We start from the raw sequence: 23,342 nt of genomic DNA on the forward strand, positions 1-23,342 counted from the left end.
CTAAATAGGTGGCATGCAACGTTCGCGTTGGTTGGTTCGCTTACCGCTTGCCCTAGGTCAAGTATTTTTTTTGAAAACTTTTCAAAAGCCGCCAGTTGAATGCTCTGCCGCCGCCGACGTCGAAAGAGCGCGCATGCGCACGGGTTTTGTTGACAGCAGAGAAAGTCACAGGGAAGCAACACGTGCTTGCCAATATTTTACGAGTGTTTGGGTGGGAAAAATGAAGGGTAAACAAATAAATAAACAACAACTGAGTGTGTGAGCGAAAAACTGAATGACAGTTTACGCTAAAAGTCGCGTAGTAAAATATGTAAAAAAAAATGTGCCGCGTTGGTGGGTTTTTCGGTTGGGTGGTGCGGTGGTTCCATTTCGCTGGCATGTGCATCATGCTTTATGTAGCATAACTTTTGGCGCCAAAGTGGCATTCGTGCAGCGGACAGTCGGCGTGATTTATGATGTCACATGTCGCCGCAGAGGTGATGAAGTGCCCATTGCAGTCGGAATGCAGTAAAAGCGGATTTAGCATTCAATGGGAATTCAGCGAGATACAACAATATTGAAGACTGGTGTTTATACCAGATATACGAGTTTAGAAGCTGTGTTTATTTTATTTCCTCGCTAATGCCAGGCTGAAAGGTTTTAAATCAAATTTTGCTGTCAAAGCGCGGAATCAAATGTTGCGGTTACGTATTTATTATACTTCCACATCGCAACAATTCAGGCTTGATCTAAATATAAACCTTTAACGTTCTTTAAAAATCTTACAATATATGCTAACAAGAATTTATTTTGCAAAATATTAAAATTATGTTTATAACCAAATAAATAAAAGGTACGAAAATATATTATATATCTAAGTTATTTATATTCGTACTTTTTTCAATAACCATGCATACTAAATTCCATGTCATTTACTAAATCTCGCTCTGCATTCAATAAAAATCTTTCCTTTTTCAATGGCGTTTTTGATGTTGTAGAATGAATTAAAAGAAGACATGGATATCCCTGGACTTTTGTCATTTACAGAAATGTCAACAACCGCAGAGCAACAACAAGTGAAAGCCACCCACCATCCCCTCCTAGTGTTCTCTTTTATTTCTCTTTGTACTTTATTTTTCTCTTTTTATTTTCCCGAGGGACATTGCCAGACAGATAGCAAAGAGAATGAAGGTCCTGCGAGAGAAGAGAAATGCCGAAGGATGCGCTGACGCCGGCGCAGTGCCGACTGCTCAGCCGGCGTCGCAGTCGGCGTCGTTCGATTGTGGGCCACGAGTGGCAACAGTTGCAGTAACGGCCCCAAAAGTGGGAGGCGCTGGGTGGACGGGTGGCTGCTCGGTCAATAAAGTGGGGCGATGTGTGTGTGAAACGATTACGCTGACAGAGATAAGCCCAAGCGACAGGATGAGGGCAGCGCTGCGACGCCGCAGCGACGTCGTCAGCGAAGGACGATTTCAGGATTCAGTCATTGCCGGCGTTTCGAACTGTTTGGACGTGTCAAGCGGATGAAATCGGGATAGCGTCAATAGTAGCCAGCGGTAGTGTTTTAGTATTGGTTAAGCATCGACTCACACACACACACACACACACGCAACTACAAAGAACAGGATGAACTATCCGCCGGGTGTGCGTGTGTGTTAGGCACTATTTGGGGATTTAATGGAAAAAGCATTAATGGATGCTGCCTCGGGGAATGACTATAGTGCCAACGGTGATAGTGGCCAGTGCACGAGTGTGTGGGCGAGAATGTGTGGGCATAAAGGGATAAGTACACAGAAAGAAAGCATTCATTCAACTTTAAGATAAGAACCCAAAAAACTATTTGTTTCAGAACTAAAACCAACTAATATAAATTTTAGTTTTTAGTTGTTAGTACAAATGCCGACAAATAAATCTGTGAAATTCGGGCACTTAAATCAATTTCATATTTGTATAAGCGAATGTTGTTTTAAATCTATTTTGACTTACGCGCAAGTGGACTATCTACATATGACCCAAACATTCTCTCAGTGCACACGTCAATGCTTCGGCAACTGTGAGATTTTGATGTGTATTTGTGGCGCTGCCTAAAACTATGCAGCGCAATTTTGAAGCTGACATTTTGTTTGTTCGCTCCTACGAGTATTCGTGCGTGTGTGTTGGTGTGAGTGGTGTTTGGTTTTATCGTGGATTTTACTGACTTCACGGGTTATTTGTCCGCACGAATGTGTTCATAAAAAATGTAACAAAAGTGGATTTTCACTGGGCCGGCCGAAACGCTTACGCTTTTGTGTGCACGCGGGCTTCGAACTTCCCAACCGGAACCGGAAACGGAAGCTGCTGGTGCATACACACACATACACACAAGCACAAGCCCAAACCGAAAAAGGACCCCCCGGGCAAGTGGATAAAGTAAATTGAATAAAAGGTGAAATAATTTGAGCGCTAAGCAGGCCGAATGCTGGCTAATGGAAAAGTGTGAAAAAGGTTGGCCAAGTGAACCTCGATAAAAAGCGAGCGAAAAAGAAGACCGGGAAAACACCGGCGAATATTCTCGTTGGGAAAAATGCAAATGTAGCGGTGACTTTTTGTGGAAATTTATGGAGCGGCAAATTGAATCGAATGGCCACCGAGCTGTCAGCGATGACGTGCCGTGAAGCATGTGCCTTGCGATTATCAAAGTGTGATAAAAGTGCGGCAACAATGGCCGAAAGGAGGGGCGGAAAAACGCTCGAATTGGGAAGGGGGATGGAGAAACGAGTCCAAAATCGCTACCCAGTCACAAGTCCATAAAAATTTACCGTCTATGCACTGCGTATAATTTATGGCCGCGATTCGTTCTCCTTTCTCCAGCGAATGCCTTCTTCCTTTTTTTTGCGGACCACCTTTTGGCAATTGTTGAATGCAGCCGCAAAATCTGCCATGATGTTTTTTTCCGCCATCTAGCATGTGTAAGCTGCCAGACATATGTGTTAGTGTTCCGGGCAAGCTGCCAAAAATAATAAAATCACCATCCTATGTCAGACGACTTCATATGAGCGAGGGATCCTGCAGCCAGGACGAAGGATTTCAGAACTGCAAGATAACGAGGTAATTTCACTGAATGATTCGCAGTTTTCGCCGCTTGTTTTGTTGCTTAGTCTAAGCAAATTGAGTTGCTCGCTTGGCCAACGAGAATTGGTTTGCTTTTTCGGCCATGCTTTCTCGCATTTTTCGTTTTCTGGTTTGGTTTTTGCTTCTGGGATCCGCAAGCTGTTGAATTATGCATTGCCCGGAGATAAGCTGGAAATGTTGCACAAGGCTGCCAATTTCTGTTCGACCGGCCATCGGAGACCTTGGCTGTGGCTTTGTCGGTGGGGTGTCCATTAAATTTTAATCTCGGAAAATATTTGTATGCAGCGGGTGCGACTGTGAAGCCAATCTTGAAGAGTTATCCGGCATAGCGGGTGCACAAAGGCAAAGGAATGTGGTCAAGGGAAAAATTTACATTTTATTGGAAATTCTAATCGATTCGGTTGAGTTTCACAAAAAAAAAACCACACCTTTTTTTTGCCATTCTTCTGAGTGCGCTACTGCATTCTGCAATTCTGTTTGATGCCAGTTGGGTTTCTAGCTTTTATTAAAGGGCTTAAAACGGATAAAAGTAGCATATCTTAAAAGGTTTGGATTCGTGGATGAGTCAGCTTTTCACTTTCCATCCAGTCCACTGAACTTCCTAGAAGATATAATCGTCGCTGTCATTACAGCTGCATTTAGCGGTCTCATTACGTCTTTATGTCTTCCACATTCACGCCAAATTACTTCCTCATTCGACACCTCCAACTGCTATCAAGCGGAAAATTTTAAAGAGTTGCGAACAGGGTAAGCTGGCAGCGGTTGTACCAATTAAATTTATTTGTCAGACGAGCCAGCGATGTCACCGCCATGGCCAACGTCCTCGCAATACACTCAAGTCAACTTTATTCATAATAACAACAAGTACCCCGTGCTGCACGACAGCAGCCAGGGTGCACTGAAAAAATAAGGGACTAAAAAAATTCTATAAAATGTAAAATTTAACTAAAAACAGATTACCTGGATATGTTTTAAGGAAGGCTTATTTAATTTCTCATGGCAAATACCTAAATGTTAAAGAGAATAGTCATATGCAAATCTGAATTAGTTACTGTGCATCCAACAGCGACTAAACAAAGGCACTCGAAAACGCCAGAGGGCCAAGAACAAAGATAGAGGGACACAGCACAGAAAGCTCGGGGGCTTGTCAATGTGACAATGCAGCATCGCTGAACCGCTGGAGCCGTTGGAACCATCGCAGATATACTATGTATCTGTAGAATCCGGATCCCAAAGGGACGGTTGCAGCGCCAGACGGCGAACAATAGAAAGTTGCCATGGCAGAAAAAATATGCGCGCCCATTACATTTTGCTGTTGCCGTGCCTCATTTTTCTTGTTGCCCTTCTAGACAACCGCTGTTGTGCCCGAATTGATGTTATATAAAAGGTGGCCAAACATTTGTAGGGACACGCGATATCGGGGACGGAAGCGGGATGAAGCGGGGGCGTTCTCCATGGGTCGGCGAGGGCGCAATGTTATTAGGTGGCTCGTCGCCTTTGCATTTCCGGTGGCCCATCCCCAAGCACATTGAAAAAAATTGTAATTAATTTGTAAAAAAAAAAACCGGCTTTAAATTATATTTTCGTTTTTGTTTGCCAATATAATTACATTTTCTTAGAAGCTAATTAAAAGTTATTTTTTTGTGTATACATACAATTTACATTTGCTTACTGGACTGCTGGCACTTCAATAATTAAAAAACGATTTTATAATAGAAAAATTCACCATAGCTGTTAATTGAATAAGCTGAACAAAAAGTGTTACACAAAATATGTAAGCTTTTTAATGAATTTTATTTTGTATCACATCTATTAAGCATTGCACTTTTCAAACCAGCCAGTGGAATAGCTCGCATCAGTCTGTTACATTGCTTTAAGTGTAGTCTTAGCCTCATTTCAGTTCATCCTGAACTATTGTCCAGGTTGGGAGCACGTTGTTCCAGAGTCCGTTTTGTTTCGCAGCCGTACTTGGAGCCATAGCCCGGCCATTTACTAGGGCCGTGGTCCGCGACGGATGCTCTTTGACTTGCGGCCAAGAGCCTTTGTTGGCTATAACCAAAGAGTTGCACTTCAGTCTCGGCGAGTGCAAATGGATCCATTGTTCCGGGCATTTCGCATTAGGCCGCAGCACGGGGATCCAACCGTGGGTGCTGGCAACAGGAAATTGCTGGCGCTGCGAGGAGGGGCACGGCTTTAAGTCACCTTTAAACCACCGGCTGGCAGGAAGTCGGGCATATAAATTGCCAAGCTGTCAACCTGCGCTAAACGCAAACACATCCGCCCCAAAGTGCTGCGAATATGTACTCTACTTATACATGACCGTACATATATGCAACACCTTATGCATGCAAGAACAAAAAGAAGGCAAACAGTGTAGGTGACGAGCATTAAAACGATTCAACAGCTCCGTCTCAAAGCAAGAAAAATTATATTGCTTAACGCCTGCACCACCGCCAACCATCAGACCACCACTTGCCCCCCACTTTCCAGTTGCAAGGACCAACACTCACTCCTTTCACCGGATAAGGGCGTGGCAGCGGCGGATGCAGCAACGTTTAACCTCAGCTAGGACATGAGAGCTGCACTGAAAAAAATCAATGCAGTCAATAGATACAATCGCTAATTAATGTATGTTTCTTGTTCATATACCAAAATTAACAAACTTTGAAAGCCAGTTTTGTATTAAATACTGTGCCTATATGCGCTTTGATTTTCCTCAGTGTTCTTGGGATCAGGGGGTGATTTTCGCTCGACTGCCTCGGCAACACATGAAGGCATGGCCATGTTGCCTTTGAATTGTTGCCGTCGCTATTGCTTTTGCTGTTTGTTGTGGCGTTCCGCACTTAAAGCCTTTCACGCCACACAAATCCTGGAGTGGGAAACAGGAGGTGTGAAATGAAAAATGAAAACATCCACTCGTGAGCTCAAGGTGCATGCTGAGCAAAGGACTCCCAAGGAGTATCCGTTGCATTGGCGAGCTGCAGCAATGGCAAGTGCCCTGTTTTCGGGGATTCCATTGTGCAGGATTGATTGCCTGCTACGAATTGTTTCCACGTTGGCGAAGATGAACCTAATGTTCCTAATGGATAAGCCCAGTACGAGGGGAATAAGGAGCTTTATATCAACTTATTAGGGAGGGAAAAGAAAAATGTCAGCACCTTTCGGCATTAAAATCAACACTGCTAAATAAAGCTTTCCCTTAGGCACTTTTTTTTTTTTTTTTTTTTTTTTTTAATTTTTTATTATTTATTGAATCTTCCCTTTGTGTTAAGAGACTAACAATAAGTGTTCAAATCTTAATCTAACTTAATTAACTTTCACTTAGTGATAGTTTTTTTTTTTTTTTTTTTTTTTCATTAATGCCCTAATAAGTTTATTGCTGGGCTGGGAGGTCGTTGCGGTGCAGCCGGCTTTGACTGCATACTCGGATTAGTTTTCTTGCGAGGGGATTTGTATGGGTGGTCAGCTTTTCGTTATACTTCGTTTTTTTCTCAGCTATTACTTCGATTACTAATTTGATTTTTAGGTCTCTGTGTATGTTTTCGTTTCGAAGGTACCACGGCGCTCCAGTGATAATTCTCAGAATTCTTGACTGTGCTCGCTGAATAATGTCTATGTTACTTCTGGATGCGTTGCCCCACAGCTCGGAGCCATAAGTCCAGATAGGTTTTAAGACGGAGTTGTATAGAAGAGCTTTGAACTCCAGACTAAGTGGAGAGCGAGCATTTATGAGCCAGTGGAGGTTCCTTGCTTTAAGTTTAAGATGTTTCGATTTGGCTTCTATATGTTTGCGCCAAGTGAGCCGCCTGTCCAGATGAACTCCCAGATATGTTACCTCGTCGGCTTGTGGAATGCATATGTTATTCAAGACCAGTGGTGGGCATGTTTGTTTGTTTAAGGTAAAGGTAACCTGCTTGCATTTTTGAACATTTATTGAAATTCTCCAGTCGGCAAGCCATCGTTCTACAGATGTTAAGTGTCGGGATAGGAGTGCCGTGGCTTTTATTGGGCATTTCGAGCGACTGAGTATCGCGGTATCATCAGCGAACGTGGAGGTTGTTAGATTGTAGTCTATGGGGAAATCCGCCGTATACAGGGTGTATAAGATTGGACCCAGTACACTGCCTTGCGGCACTCCAGCTTCGATTGCGCAATCGCGTGAAGTGCTTGTATCGCATCTTATTGCAAACACTCTGTTATATAGGTATGACTTCAGTAGCTTATGTGTGTTTTGGGGCAACAGCTTGATTATTTTAAACAAAAGTCCATCGAGCCACACTCTGTCAAATGCCTGCGCGACGTCTAGGAAAATGGCTGTGCAGTATTCTCGATGTTCAAAAGCAGTACGAATTTCTGACGTGATTCTGTTGACCTGTTCGATGGTTCCATGTTTTTCTCTAAAGCCAAATTGATGTGTTGGAAGTGTGTTGTTTATTCTAAGATGAGGGCTAATCCGAAGGAGTAGCATTTTTTCAAACAGCTTTGAAAGACATGTTAGTAAGCTTATCGGTCTATATGATGATGGCTGCGTTTTATCTTTTCCTGGCTTTGGAATCATTACTATGGTCGACTTTTTCCATTTTTGAGGGAAGTATCCAAGCTTGGCGATTGCGTTGAACAACAGGCAGATGTGAAGAATAGCACACTTTGGGAGTTCAATGAGCATTCTTGGAGTTATTAGGTCGTAGCCAGGCGATTTTCTTGGGTTCAGTTGCTCTTTGATAACCTTTGCTAGTTCACATGGTCGGAATTCAAAGGGTTCTTGAGGATCTAGATTGGCTGCTATTAAAGGAGGGAGAATAAATGTGTTGGTAGAGGGATTTGGTCGGAATACATTTTGTAAATGGTCAGCGAAAGCACTGGCTCTTTCTTCATCACTTCGAAACCAGGTGCCAGAGGGACTTCGGAGTGGCATAATTGGCGCTATTGGAGTCTTTAGGTTTCTGTGAGCTCTCCAAAGAGGGTACTTAGTGCTGGTGGGAGAGAGTTGCTCGATATATGAACGTTGGCTGTTTTTTTCCTCTTGTTTGAGAGCATTGGTAAGCCTGCGTGTGGCTATCTTAAGCATGTGCTTAGTAATTGGTGATCTATTAGACTGCCAATCCCTTCGTAGGCGTCGTTTATCTAATACCAGCCGCTCGATTTCGCGATTAGTTTTGATGTAGTTTGGTTTTGCATACGTCACTGGCGGGGTTGAAGCCTTTGCAGCCGAAACTAAAATGTTTTCAAGAGTTTCCGTTGACTTGTCTATATCCTCCTTTGTAGATAATGCCGTCGTTAGTTCTATGTGTGAACAGACATACTTTTGATACCTTGGCCAGTTTGTTCTAAAATTTGTGAGTCTATACGGTGGGTCGACGATGTGGGGGCGAGTTAGCATATTTAGAAAAACAGGTGAGTGATCTGATGATAAATCTGCTAGTGCTTCGGCGGTGACCATGTTGCGGGGGACATGTTTAGTAATTGCAAAATCGATCAGGTCTGGGATTTTTCTCGGGTCTGCTGGCCAGTATGTAGGCTTACCCGGGGATACATAGTCTAGCTTGTTTTCTGGCTTCGTAAGCGCATTGTACAATTGCTTACCCTTTGGCGACACAAGTCGAGATCCCCAATGGGTGTGCTTGGCGTTATAGTCACCCGCTGCGATGAACCTGTCACCTAGTGTGTTAAAGAATTCCATGAATTGATCCTCAGAGATTGGAAAGCGCGGTGGGCAGTAGACTGCGGCTAGAGTCGTTGAACCATTGTTGAGTTGTAAGGCTATGGACGTAGATTGTAAGTAGTTTTTGTCAAAATTGTTTAAGTGGTGGTGTTTTATGCGATTTCTGATGAGTATTCCAGTGCCTCCATGAGCTTTACCATCTGGATGATTTGTACCATAGAACAAGTATCCTGGTATATGAAAATTGTTTTTATTTGTGAGGTGCGTTTCTGATAGTAGCATTACGTCGATGTTTTTTTCGTAAATGAACTGTGTGAGCTCTTGTGTATGCCGTGAAACGCCATTTGCGTTCCACAGAGATATCCGTAGGGAAGCCATTATGGGGATTTTGAAGATACAAGAAGTTGAATCAGGATATTTTGGTTTTTCATGAGCTCTTGCAAAGTATTTTGCATGAACGTCATGAAGTCTTTCATGCTTTGCTGTAGGGATAGCATCATAGCTTCGATGCCACTTTGTTGTGTTTGTTGGATGTTTGTCGGTGTATGTTCGGAATGAGCAGTTCTTGTCGGTGGGGCGGGCACTTCTAGTCCGGATTTTAGGGCGCTAGCGAAAGAAATTGTTGGAGTAGTGCTTGGGACAGTTAGGGGTGGTTGAAAAATCGGTTGCGGAGAGTAGAAATTGACTTTGTTGTATGTATGTGCTGTGGCAATACGTTTGTTTAGGCGGCTCTTCAATTCTTTGTACACCACACAGCCTCTGTAGTTTGCAGTATGTTTTTCCCCGCAGTTACTGCATTTCTTCACAGACTTATCGTCCTTGTTTTTGGGGCAGTTTGCGGTAGTATGAGGTTCGCTACAGACAACACATACGGACTTAAGGGTGCAGTATGCCTTGGTGTGGCCGTATTCTTGGCAATTAGTACATTGAACTGGATTGATACGTTTGTGCGGCTCCTCCACGGTGATCCTCCGATGTAGCAAGTACTGTAAATTGTATATTGGGTGCACTTCGTTTTTCTTTAGTGCCTGGAGCTCTGGTTCGAGTTCTATTTTGAATAGTGGCTGCGGAACTTTGTCTTTGTTTAAAATATTAATAGCTGTCTTTGCAGAAAAGTTTTTGGCCTTCAGAGCCTCAATTATCTCAGCTGGTGTCACTGTTGCTTCAATGCCCTTAAGTACTACCTGTAGCCCTTTGCAACTTTTTAATTGGTATGTGTAGTAGTTTTTACCAGCATCATTTAGGTATTTAGTCACTATACGGTGGTCTGCTTCTGTTTGGATCTGTAGTTTTATTTCATGAATATTTCCTTTTTTAAGTGGGATAATGTGGAACTTGCTGTCACCAATCAAAGCAACGAGTTTATTTACAAGTGCATTTGTACTTTGTTCTCGTATGAAAATTGGTGGAGGCCTGGTCTTTTTTGGCTCCCCTACCGTTTTTTCGTTGGGTTGTTCGGTCGCAGAATCAGCCAAGATAGCATATCGGTTTGAATTATTTACTGCAGAGTTTTCATTGCCGTTGTTGGTTCGATTGATTTTGGGTTGATTACCTGCCTTATTGTTTTGAGGGCTGAGCTTTCTCTTGATTTGGATGTAGCGATCCATGCCAGTCTGCACAGTCGAAATCGACTTCTGCTTTTGTTTTGATTCTTCTTTACGTGCATTATTGTTGTTGCAAACGGTCAGTGCTGCTGAATTATTTACAGCTGGCACAGCGATAATTAGTTGGGCCGCTGACGAAGTTGATGTTGTGGCAGTTGCCAGTGAGGTCACTGCACTCGTTATTGCAGTGTTACAGTTACCCGGGACGGTCGTTTGGCGCTGCGAGAGGAGCGGGGTAGGAGAGGCGGTCTCTTCGCTCCACGACTTGTGAGCCGAAGCAGGCAGAGAGGGAGAGCAAGAACGCGGTCTGTCGTTCGCTGAGGGCAAAAGTTTCGAGTTAGTTGAAGGTGAGGGTGCTCGATCTCCGATTTGCGGTGAGACGAAAGAAAAGTATGCATTGTTGCGTTGTAAAGAGAGCCGGCGCTCGTCTTGTTCACATTGTCGCTGAGAACGTATGTCGTTTTGATTCATTGTTCTAAGTCCACATATAACAATTACCAGAACAATATGGAATAATTATTTATTTTAGTAAATAATTACTATAGTCAATAATTGTTAGTTGTGCAAACTGCACTTTACACTTTGTGTTTAACTTTCACTATACTGTTGTAGTTTTTAGAACTTGCTATTCGTAGCTTGAAAGAAACACGTCTCCACCCGAAGACTGTGGAAAATAAAACTCCTTAGGCACTTAGGCACTTTTGATTTCATAATATTAGTTGGTTCAATTTGACAGATATCTTTTTAGATTGAATTAAAAACTTCGTCTTGCCAATGTAAGCTTCATGTATTTACATTTACTCAACTGATACTCGATGAAAAAAGAATTCAAGCATTTTTAATTTTTTTTGTTCAGCGGATTTAGTGTTATGCGAAAAAATCGCGAAACAGGAATACTATTAAGCTTAAAAAGTTAGATTCAAAATGTTTTATTCATTGTCAATTAGCAAAATGCTGGTAGCAACCAACACGCAACTGCACAACCGCCGAATTCCCATAACTGGATTATCAAAACAAATAAACAGACTTATAATAATGCCACACATCACACCGAAGTAAAATAAACAAGAGCTCAACTGCGCCAAACGGCAACACCCAGTTACAAAAAGCTTATATAATCCAGAGTGACACAACTAAAGCGCCGTCCACATATTTAGTGTCAAATTTGCTGACAGTTAGCAGTTATGACACCCGACACACAAGCCAAAGTAATCGCTTTGCGAGGGCGCCGGATGAAGGACGCAGGACGAAGGGTGCAGGATGTGGGGCGGATGCGGCTTGTATCCTGTCAGCTGAAGCTGGTCCACCTCCGCCGGCACAGGGATCCCGAAGTCAGACAGTTGGACGGCACAAAGGCGTGGAAAATAAAAACTCATTAAAAATAAAGAGCTAACACCAGCACACACACACACACACCACAGTCTTTTCCCGGCTGTGCGTGTGTGTGTTTGTGCTTTGCAAGGACTCGGAGAGAAGGATGCCGTCCAAGTGCTGAGCAAAGAAACGAATTGCTCGTGGCAAATCGCTCAACAAAAGACGCTGCCAGAATAAACAAATCATTTCAAATTCTCAATTAAATGCAAACAGATCCGCTTCCTCCGCCCATATGTGCCGTCTAAAAAGGTGTCAAGTTGCAAACATTCAAAGAACTCTTCAGTATGACCCTCACGCCTACTTTCCCGCCCCTCTGATGTCCCGAGCGCACACCATCCACGAAATTACACAGAAAATTAAGATTTGTGATTACTTTTATCGGTAATTTAACATTACAGGTTCTGAATTTACAGATCTTCGAATCTATAAGTGCCCAAACAAAACTATCTGAACTGAATTCTCTAGCTCCAGTTAAATAGATACATTTTGATAATACAAAAATGAATTTCAATGCATTATTAATTCTTGAAATTCTTGGCATATTCTTGCACTGTAAAACCCAATGCCTGTCGATTGTGTGTAATGGGTGTCATGATGATGTTTATTTAGTCGCTAAGCTAAGTGCCCGACTGGCTAAGGAAACAGGAAAATCGAGATGGGTGGCGGCAAAGGATTCTGCTCCCCGGCTGTTGAACCCCTGCTTCTCGACCTCAAAACATGTTTATGTCTTCTTCATTGTAGTCGGCAGCTCGTGCGAGGGGAAACTTGGGCCGGGGCATTCGAAATAAAATTTAATGATGGCAAAAGTCATTCATTTCGTATGCTCGCTCATAAATACACGTTAAATGTATTTGCCAAGAGCTCTACAGCAATGCAAACGCAGGATTTCCCTCCATTTATGTATGTGTTTTTCGGATGTGTGTGATGTGTGTATGTTTTCCGTATGCGAAGGTTGCTTCTGTTGGGCGCATTGCGAGGATAGGAGCTCCCCAATTCACAGGACTCGTGTTGATTTCTCGCCTCTGCCGTCATGTGTTTTCCACTTTCGGCATATTTATATAGCACTTTGTGTATGCTGTACGTCGAATTGTTGTAATTGTCCTTTGCATTGTTTACAAAGCTTTAGTGGGGAATTGTTGAACGGCGAACCTATGCGTCGAAAATCATTTGAACTTGACATGCAGGGTTTAGACGAAGCCTTAAAATTTAAATTTAAAACTGTTTAGTTCAATTCAAATGTGCAATTCATTGGAATTCATATTTTATTCTTTTGTAGACATCATATTACATTTTGTTGAAAGTCACTAACAAACGCACGTAACGAAATTCGACGTAACGACGACATCCTTTTGAGCGTATTTATTTTAATTTGACTCTCTCCAATTTGAAAGTTCATCCAGACTTGTGCAACACATAATTGCTTAGCTAACTTATTTTGGTTTAAAAATGCAAGCTTTTACAATTTCGGCAGCCAAACAATAGCAAGGATAACATTTTCATAATGCATATGTAAATTAAACTGTTGGCTTTCATCTTTCATGCATTTCAGGTGGCTGAGCAACATCAGAAGCTGAACTGCAAATTTCCAAATAGAAACAGAAATAATAACAGCAGCAAGGGGCTTAAACAAAGGCCAAATATAGGAAAAGCCACGTGGAAAGAGCAGTGTACGTTCATATTGGATAAACAAACAAGCCCGGATACAAGGAGAAGCTGCTGCAAAACTAAACTAAACGAAACGAAACTAAATTTAATTTTCTACCAGCCACACATTGAATTTTCATGCAACGAAATGAGTTTATTAGAGCCTCCTTGTCTAGTCCTGGAAAAGGGTAAGTTTCAAAGCAGGCATACCTCACACTACGTTTGTTTTATTCCAGCAAAAAACAATATGCACGGCAGACAAATTGGTTACACAGTACCCTGAAAATCATTTCAGAAAATGTGTGTATTAAAGCTAAACAAATGTTAGAAATATAGTATACAGAATAGTATTCAAATATACTGCTGTAACTTAAATACTTTTCTTTTAAAGTTAAAAAACTAGCTTGAGAGTTATTAAATAAAGTAGTGGGTGACTATAAGTCGAGCTTGCTGTTTGCGTCCCACATTACAACGTTATTATTATTGTTTTTGCCCCAGCTGCAGTCTTCAACCAGCCATAAGAGCAAACAGCACACAGACTGCACAAATTTATCAAAAAGTTGGCTGCAGGTTGCAGCCGCTAAACCGCTTTGCAAGTGGCTCGGCTCAGCAGTCAAGTGGCGCCCAAATGTGAGTCTGAATCCGTATCTGAATCAAGGGCTCGCTGGCGGCGGGTAAACGAAACCGAATCCAAATTAACCGCATTTATGAGTTGCACTCGAGTTGCACAAAAACACATACGCATACACATACACATGGTGGAATGCCGGCAGCTGCGGCGACATTAAAGTTTTAAACAAGCCATATAGCCACAATGTTGGTAATTAACCTGCCCCCTCTCGACATTTTCCCCCCCTTTTATAGCGCTGCTTTTGGGAGCGTTGCTGCTGGCCGTCCTTGCCACACCACTTCTGGCCACAAGCGGCTTACGGGTGCCCACATTCCTGCTGGAGCCCGCACCCCGGCTGCTCTTCGGCAACGACACGGGCGCCCAGGTCACCTGCACCGCCCACGGCAGCCCGCCGCCCCTCGTCACGTGGGTGCTCCGCGACGGATCGCTGGCCACCCAGGTGCCGGGCCTCAGGTAAGTTCCTGCGGTCTCCGCAACAATGCACTTGTCAAGTAATAAGCGGATGCACATCCTCCACTGGGCGAAAAAGTATGGCTGTCCACGTAATGGTTGCTTTGGTGTAGCATAATTAGCATTTATCTGGAAGTAAGGATTTGTATTTCCTTGAATTAGCAGAAAGTGTTTAAAGACATACAAAGGTATTGGTTACTAATTGATTTTCTTATTAACTTGCAAATAATTGTTCCCTTTAAAGGCTCTTTATGTTATTTAACTAATAATATTCGCATGCACCTTTGTAATTTTTTTATCATTTTTATAATTTCTCTATGTGTACCTATTATGGTTGCGAGTTGGCGGTTAAAAGTATGTGTCGTTTGGCTTCCTGACGGCGGTTTCGAAAGTCACACTCCTGCGGCTTCAGTTTTGCGGGTTGCCTTAATGTTATATTTTCCGAATTGCTTCGTTTTAATTGACATTGCGCAAAGACTCCGTCGCGAAAAGCTGTGAAAATCAATGTTAACAGACATTCGTCTCTGCGACCGACCTCCTCCTTCTCCTCCACAATCCTCATCCCAGTTGGTGGGTACATTTTCAATGAAAATGCTTGAAAGGCAACAAGAACAACACTGCGGGATACCAGACAAAAGATGCGCTTTTGGTTTTGTTGCCTGAAAAAGCCAAAGAAATTACACAAAAGTAATGCAACCAAGTTGCCGACAGAGCAATACTCATATACACACAGGCGGGGTCAAAGAATTAGCACTAAATAATTGTTTTACAAAATGTAAGATAATTTCTTATATTAGGTATATTTTCATGTGGCTTTACCCATTGAAAATATTACATTTTTAAAATTATTTTTTAAGAATATAAGAATCGTTTTATCAAAGTCGTAAGTAATATGTTAGTTTAAGGATAAGCTCTACTTACTAGAGCCATTATTTTGTCCCTGGGTGTTTATCCCTCTTGTGACTTTTTCTATACTCTGCATCTGTTAGCGACATGTGTGCTAGCATTTAAAATATTAAAAACGCAGACGTTCGCGAATGACAAGTTGAATGGGAAAGCACACACGCGTTTAGCATTAATCACGGAGAGTACATTAGTTTCTCACACAAGTAAGGCCTTAATTTGCGGTTATTTTGTTGAAATCCATTAGTAGAGGCAAACAAAAAAAAAAAAAGAAATTAACGCACTTTTGCCGGTGGACTGCGGGCTGTTACTCAAATAAATATATGTGCCACTATTTGTTTGGTTTAGAGCTCTTTTAACAAATTGCCGCTGATCCATTCTACGGGCTCTTAAACAGATTATTGCACAACGGGAGAAAATAATAATAATCATATATATGAAAATGACAGACAAACACATAAAGCAGATAAATCGTAAAAATAGCGCACGACCCAAAAATAAATACGAAGATAAAAATGTATAAACTCACCGCTCGCATATGGCAACAAATTTACTAAAAGAATTTTTATGTTTCGCAAAATGAAATGTCATTTCAAATACGTGATCTCCAAAAGCCGAGGATTCCAAACGGCTATGCGATATATATATCATATATATATATAAATATATATATACGAGTATATGTCGACAAGGACTGTCAGTCTGGCAAACCCGAAAAAGCCAAAAAGTAGACAAAACTCAGTTGCGTTGGCAGTGCATAGAAATGAAACAAAATTTATTTTAAGCTACTAAAGAGCATGGCTGAGTTCAAGTGACGAGTATATAGGACGTGTACTTATCTACTGCACCGACGGTTGGATGGATGGCTGGACTGACTCCGGAAAATGGAAAACGGACAGCACGGGGAACATGGAGCAGGAGCATAGAGCACGGAGTTATCTGGCTCTTTTTTTCAGTGTGCTCCATGCAAACGCAATAGACGTAAACAAATTGCTGGCACTTAAACATTTTTGAAAACAGCGCTTGATGAAGTTTTCCCTTTTTCGGTTGATGTTGATGTTGGTTGGCTCGTTGTCCTTCGCATCAGCATTCAGTGTGCCACACCAGGACAAGCCAAGCTAGAATCGCAACCAGCTGCACCAGGAAAAATTATGATAGTTTATGCTGATCCATGCTGAACGGTGTATGCACTATTCGTTGATCACTTTGATAAATTTCGCTTTTAAATATTTTAAATTATGTAAAATATTGCAAAGAAAAATAAGGTGCCAAAAAGAATTCAGCAAAAGAGCATCTTCGCCTTGGCTGCACTTTGAGTTGAAATAAATTGTTGCATACTTATATGTGCAGCTGGTTGCACGCTCATTTGCATGAGTATTAAGGGTAATTTAAATTTTAAGGAAATTGATATGGAGCCTGGATTTTCTTTATGTGCACCCATCGTTGTCATAGCTTGTTAGCCCGATGCAACTGCAGCTGAGATGATTAGCGGTACTGAGACTGCATCTGCATTTGGAGTGCGTAGCAGGGTAGGAATGTGTAGTTTCTGCGGCAACTTGCCTGACTTGTGTGATGGGAGGTTGATGTGTTTTGGCCTGATCCAAAGCCAGAGAGCTAATCAAATGCATTAAAGCCCTGCGGGGACTTAAAGTTTGATTTCGAAAATCATGTTAGGCAGCATTCGGATTCAGAAACAAGCCGCACTGACAACTGGATGACGGCAGAGCAACTGATGTTGTCAGAAATTTCTGACGGAATATAATTTGCAAACAACCGAAACAGATTCGAGCAACAATTTCTCGACGTCAGATTGAGGTAATATGGAAACTTCTCAGGGCATTGTTAATTATTTTGTTTTAGAAGTAAGTAAGAATCTTAAAGTTTAGTTGGTTCTACTATAGCATACTACGTTAAAAAAAGATTTCAACTATGAAAGGATTTTCTAAAAATGCAGGTGCAATCCTTAGATGCTTAGGCCGTTTCACATCATTTGAGATCAACATGCACACATCCGGCATTAAGCTTATTGCATTTTTATGTAAATTCACACTTTGCGCCCCATGTACCCTATTGCTATAAAAATACAAGCCAGCAAATGGCAGCCACTTTGCTGTCGCTTTTGTGGAGCAAATTTGTGCGCCACGTTCGCCATTCCCAAATGCAAATAAATAAATAAATATGTAGAAGAAACCTCGAAAGAATGTGCCCACTAAAATATTGCATTTCGCCGTTCGCCGGCGATGCTTTTGTACTTGCAGGAAAATATCAGGCAACGGCACCCTGCACTTCCCCCCATTCCTGGCCCAATATTATCGCACGGATGTTCACGAGGCCACCTACAGATGCCGGGCGAGCAACGAGGCGGGCACCGTCCTCAGTCGAAATGTTCAGGTGCATGCAGGTGAGTGTAATGTACTTTAGTGGAGCTATGGAATGGATCCCAGCTCGGGAGCGGGCGGAGCGCCAAGTGGCTAAACGCCCATTGGCGTGGAGTGCGGAATGCGCTGCTGCCATCAGTTACATTACTTACCCGAGCCTCGAGCTGAGGAGAGCAGTGTATCCAGCTCCAGCTATGGATTTTTTAGAAATAGTAGCCAAATAAATGTTAAACATATACGGTACAAAAATCTACTTTTTATATGAAAGTCCAAACAACTAATTCAGTTTTAGATATCGTTGAAATATGCTGGGTAATTTATTATACACTTCTGGGAATCTCTTATTTATTTCATAGGAAAGTGCTGCTGAAAGTAGTGTAGTGTTTAGTTTCAGTAGTCCGATCTGGCTGGAAAACAGCCAAGATGGCAAAGCTAACTGGCAGATAGATAGTGTGCATTGTGTTGACAACATTTTAAAACTGCTCACGTTCGTTGTCCTGGAATTCTTTACGGCTCTGCTTTCTGGCAGCCCTTGGGATGTCACCTGTGCGCCACTTTTCTCCGTCCTTCTCTTCCACTTCATGTAACATTAATATCCTGCGAGAGTCCTGCCAGCTCTTGAGCAGTGATCGATGCGACAGACTTGGCCAGCTGCAACTTTCTCGAGGCTCTCGAAATTAACTTAATTATTTTATGCACTCACTATTTGCGCTGCCTCTTAGTGCTTGACCTCGAAAACGCAGCTCGTCGGTCGAATTTGCACAGCCTGGCCTTAAGTAAACACAATTCCCGCCCCGCCAATCCAGCCCAATAGACCGCGGGGCCCACAGAAAAAACCAACGCTGCATGATAGTCGCTTAAAATCTCATTCAATATTTACACTTTGCATTTTCCATGTGTATCATCTGTGTCGCCCCGCTTTCCACTCAGCCAGTGCCAGTCGCTTTTCCTTCGAGTATTTTGGCTGCTCTTCAACTTCCGCTTTGCATGTAATTTCAAGCAATTTCATTCATTTAAACGGCAGCCATTCTGCATTGTTCCCCGTTTATTGGGCCCAGTGCCATTGGGGCTGCCAGCCATGGATTCTGCTGCCCGAAAGCGTTTTATGCGCTCATCTGTATGCGCAGTTTGCGTCAGAGAGCAGGCAGCAGTGCTGCCGTTTGTTGACTTTAGTTCCCCAATCCAGCGCTCACAGCAGCGGTCAAAACAATAGGAGCAAAATAATAATCAGTATAGCACGATGATTTGGCTGGGCTACCATAAATATTTAAGGTCTTCAGAGTTGAAAAAGACTTCGGCACCTTGAAGAAAATTCTTTAATTAATTAAAATGTAATTTATAATGTAGTTTTAATTCCTGTTTAATAAAAATGAACCAATCACTTGTTATATTTTCACAACCACAACTATTGGAGTCCAACGTGGAGTCCTTTTCTGATTCTGCAACTGTTTCGATTTCTTTTTTCCTTCACTCTTTCAGTGGTGCGTCGTCAATTCCACGTGCACGTGGAAAACACTGAAGTCTATTTGGGAAATTCGGCGTTGATTAAGTGCGCCATTCCGGAGTATGTGCGGCCCTATGTGCGCGTGGCCAGTTGGCATCGCGGCGAGGAGATACTCCTGCCGGATCTGTCGGATGTCGGTGAGTGTTGCCACATTTTAACGGGCGGGGGAGTTTATCGGCAGCTGAAATTTATGTGCCAACGATTCGGTTTTGTTGCTCGCCAGCAATGAAACTGCACTTTTTGCTGCAGCATTCGGGGCTGGCGGTTGGCGGCAACGGGGCGGATGACATTTATTGGCGAATGTTGCGTATACGCAGCGGGTGCCGGGCGGCGAGTTTTGATTTTTCCTTGCTTTTGTCATCTATGTGACCTGAGTGTATGATTTCCGAACAGCGGGTCGCTATGTGGTCCTCGCCGCCTCCGGGGATCTCTATGTGCGCTCCGTGCGTTCTGAGGACGGACTGATGAAGTTCAGCTGCCTGGTGACAAATACACTGAACGGCGAGCGACAGCGCAGCGATGCGGTGATGCTGCAGGTCAAAGGTGAGTTTCAAAAAGTATTTACACAAGAGCTCAAATAGGAGCCTGACCTGTATATTTTGTTCTTAAAATTACACTTTTTGGTACAACTCCAAAGAATAGACAATAATGATATATTTAAAGTGATCTGTTGCATTATTCATGCCGTAACCTTTCACAGAGCTAAGCAAGAATCTTGCTCCTCGAACCACCCAGAAACCGGTGATGGAGATTCACGTGGAGCGTGGAAACGACGTTCATCTGCCGTGCAACATCCAGGGCAACCCATTTCCCATATTTACGTGAGTCAACCGATTGCCAGGCCAAAAAGGCCTGTTGTTCTAACTGTGGAATGGGTGTATGGTATCTGTATCCAAGTATCTACGCAGCTGGCAATAAAATAACATCACGAGGTTCCGGTTTGGAGATTATAGACAGCCCTTAAGTGCATTTGAATGTTTGCCTGGGGATGCTGGTTTTATTGCATATTAGGGACTGATGTTTTAGTGCTAATTAGGTGACTTCATGGACGAAACGAGGCCATGTGCTAATAGCAGGGAGGAAAACAAACTAATAAAGGCACAGACTGGAAAGCCAATCCGCACAGTAACTTGGCTTTCAAGTAACTTGATCATCTTGTTTACCCACTCACAGTGGATTGACTTACTGGACCCAACACTTTGTTGGCCGAACAATAAAAAGCAATTCTCGGGTCCACGAAAGTTGGGCCAATAACACATATCAAGTAACCCCTGACTTCAACCCTCCTCACAGATAATTAGCAAAATAAAACAGTTTGCAAGGACCTCAATAGGATAGCATAACTTAACAGTCTGTTTCACTTAGCAGGGCTTATTAAAATTTCACGCAGTTCTAAGCACTTGATGAGCCCCTCACGAATATGTGGAAGTACATATATATGGCGCATGTGGGGGACATTTTCGCGACAAGGACGCAGACAGCTCGAAAAATCAAAATACACAAGACAAACATGCAAAGAGCAAAGTTCTTGCTGGAAAAACATAAATGCCGAGCCAGACGGGAAAAGCGCCTGAAAGGAGGGGAAATTCCCAGCTGATTACTATAATCGCAGAAGAAGGGCGATAATTTTGTTTTCGGCATAAGTTCAGGCGTGGCTGGAATAACGAACTAGGTTCCTTGGTTTTATTGATTTCGTGTGTGATTCTGTAACTGATTGAGTTTCCAGCCAGAGCCCAGTTTCTCTCCTTAATAGTACATTTCACTTAGTGAGCCAAAATAGAGTTTGTCTTTCTTTCTAGGTTATCACAAACCTATTTAACTTTTTGATTGATATTGCCTGTGCAACTTGAATTGTATTAAATATGTTTTTAGAACACTGCATTCGGCTAATTGAATCAAAATGTTTATTACTTTCAATTCAAAAACTGTTAGTATTTGTTCAAATAATATTTGTGCTCGGAAAATACCTGAGGGAAGCATTGAAGTGCAGTGCTTCTGTGCAAATAAAATTAAGTTTATTGATCTGAGCTAGCCAGCATGTGAGACAGATACTGTTTGCAGATACAGCTCGACGAGCAGCAGGCCCCGAATTTAAATCAATAAAGAGCTTGTGCCTTCGGCAGAGGCTTTGCCAACCAGCTTTACATACATATATACTCACTCTGATTTATAGCTGGTATCGCGTGTCCGACTCGGCAGCCCTCTATCCCATACCCTCGTCACAGCGAGTGATACTTTCGCGCACACTGCTGCTCATCAAAAATGCTGACGAACGCGATGCGGGCAAGTGGGTAAGTAACCGTCCAACTGCCAACCGCTGACAATCTGTAGCTCGGGCTACTGAATACAGTCAAACTTCGCTAAACTAAATTCATGCGATTGTAACATTTTCACCATAAAGGCTGGGCATGCTGATTAGGTTCTTCCCTCCAAACAGTTTGTATTCATGCTTAAGAAGTGCATATGACAAGCATTGCAATCTAAGATGTTTTTAGTTGGCCATATAAACCGATTACTGTAAATTTATAGTTCGATTGAACTTTTTGCTGCATTAAACCCAATAAATAATATTTATCGGAAATATAAAAATCTGGAAAATGCCATATTCCTCTACACATTACTGGCTATAGAAGTGCGACTGTATTCCTTCTAATTTTCCGAGGCTTTCCCCTAATCCATCTAAACCCCCTCCGCTCCCTTTGCAGATTTGCCAGGCCTCGAATCAGTTTGGGGAGCAGCGCATCGAGATCCGACTCAGTGTCAATTCGTATGTGTCCGTGCATATATTGCCGCAAGTTCAAATTGTCAATTCGGGCGGAACGGCGAATTTCAATTGTACGACAACGGGTTCAGCGATCGATGCCATCGACTGGATGCACAACGGCAAACCGCTGCAGGCGAATAATGCACTCACCACCGGCAGGGATAAGTAAGTATAGCCGTAGCCCAAAATATACATACATCTCTGGAATTGGGTATTGGGGCTTTCACGGCCGGGCTCCACTGGGGATTGTGTGAAATAGGAACAACGGGGCAGACAGTCAGACAGACAGACAGACATTCAGAGAGACAGGCATGCAACGCTGTATTGCCGATTTCGATTTATATCAGTTTTTCGCCAGTTGCGAAAAGCCTTCCGACCACACCGAAAATATGAAATAAAAAATGGAAAACAAACAGGAGCGTGGAAAAAGTCCATAGATTACGCTCCGCCGTTGTTAGGGCATTTCGACCGGCGAAAATGTTTTATTGTTACTGTTATTATTATTACTATTGATGAACGTGGGTTGGTGTCGACTGGCGGGGGATTTTTGTATTTTTACTGCAACCCCCCGACATTCAAATTTCCGTGGAGTCGAGTCCAGTTGAGTTCAGTTCAGTTCAGCTCAGTTGATTGTTTAAAAGCTCTGGCCTGTTTTGGTTGGAAAAAGCGAGACCATAGAAAAAAATGTGTATAAGGTCAGTGCTCAAAAGATTTTGATTGTTGGCGCTGTTAATGCAGCTGCATAAATATTTGTGAACAGTTTTGCGTCGATTGGTTTTGCAATTAGTTTGCAGCATGCCTCACAGCTAGCAGGAGATACATTATTTTTAATCAAGCCCTCTGCCGCCCTCGCCAATTCGTCCTTTCTGACTAATTTATGCAAATCCTGGCATTGCTTACCTAGGCCTCTGGGAGAAATCCTTTGCTTTGTGCATATTTTCGCCCGAATGGCCTGGACACATCTTGATAATTTAATGCAAATTACATGAAATCAGCATAATACGTTGGCAGGAGGGGCCTGGGCCAGAGCAAAACCGAAGGCAAACTAAATTCGCACGCAAAATTTGTACAGCAGCAGCTGGCAAACAATTCGGCCGGCAAAAACAAACATCGCATGCTCCAAACGCATGTATGTACATACTTCTCTATATACATACGTATGTAAGTGCGTACCTAACGTTGTATATATAGCCATATCTACATATGTAAATATATCAGCCTGGCCAGCTGTTGGCCAAGAAAAACCGCCCAAAGGATAAGCATGCGAATTGAGAATGTGTAATGGGAGACCGAGCGAATCAGCATTACAAATCAAGCAGAAATTTTTATGCTTATGCT

The 23,342-nt window shown here is 42.6% G+C and overlaps 1 protein-coding gene across 3 annotated transcripts in view; it reads left to right on the plus strand.

Annotated features, from left to right (window-relative positions):
• The first annotated feature begins 1,467 nt into the window (after positions 1–1,467).
• LOC117142849 (Down syndrome cell adhesion molecule-like protein Dscam2) overlaps positions 1,468–23,342 on the plus strand; it is a 35,816-nt gene continuing 13,941 nt past the window's right edge. For all 3 annotated transcript variants that reach the window (XM_033307084.1, XM_033307083.1, XM_033307085.1), the window contains exons 1-10: positions 1,468–1,535; positions 2,923–3,066; positions 13,280–13,562; positions 14,239–14,458; positions 17,617–17,759; positions 19,216–19,377; positions 19,634–19,783; positions 19,941–20,061; positions 21,414–21,531; positions 21,946–22,169. In XM_033307084.1, coding sequence (XP_033162975.1) covers positions 13,523–13,562; positions 14,239–14,458; positions 17,617–17,759; positions 19,216–19,377; positions 19,634–19,783; positions 19,941–20,061; positions 21,414–21,531; positions 21,946–22,169 — 1,178 coding nt within the window. In that variant the 5' untranslated portion in view covers positions 1,468–1,535; positions 2,923–3,066; positions 13,280–13,522. The remainder of the gene's footprint in view (positions 1,536–2,922; positions 3,067–13,279; positions 13,563–14,238; positions 14,459–17,616; positions 17,760–19,215; positions 19,378–19,633; positions 19,784–19,940; positions 20,062–21,413; positions 21,532–21,945; positions 22,170–23,342) is intronic.

This window comes from Drosophila mauritiana, chromosome 3R, assembly GCF_004382145.1.
Source record: "Drosophila mauritiana strain mau12 chromosome 3R, ASM438214v1, whole genome shotgun sequence".
NCBI classification, from domain to species: Eukaryota; Metazoa; Arthropoda; class Insecta; order Diptera; family Drosophilidae; genus Drosophila; species Drosophila mauritiana.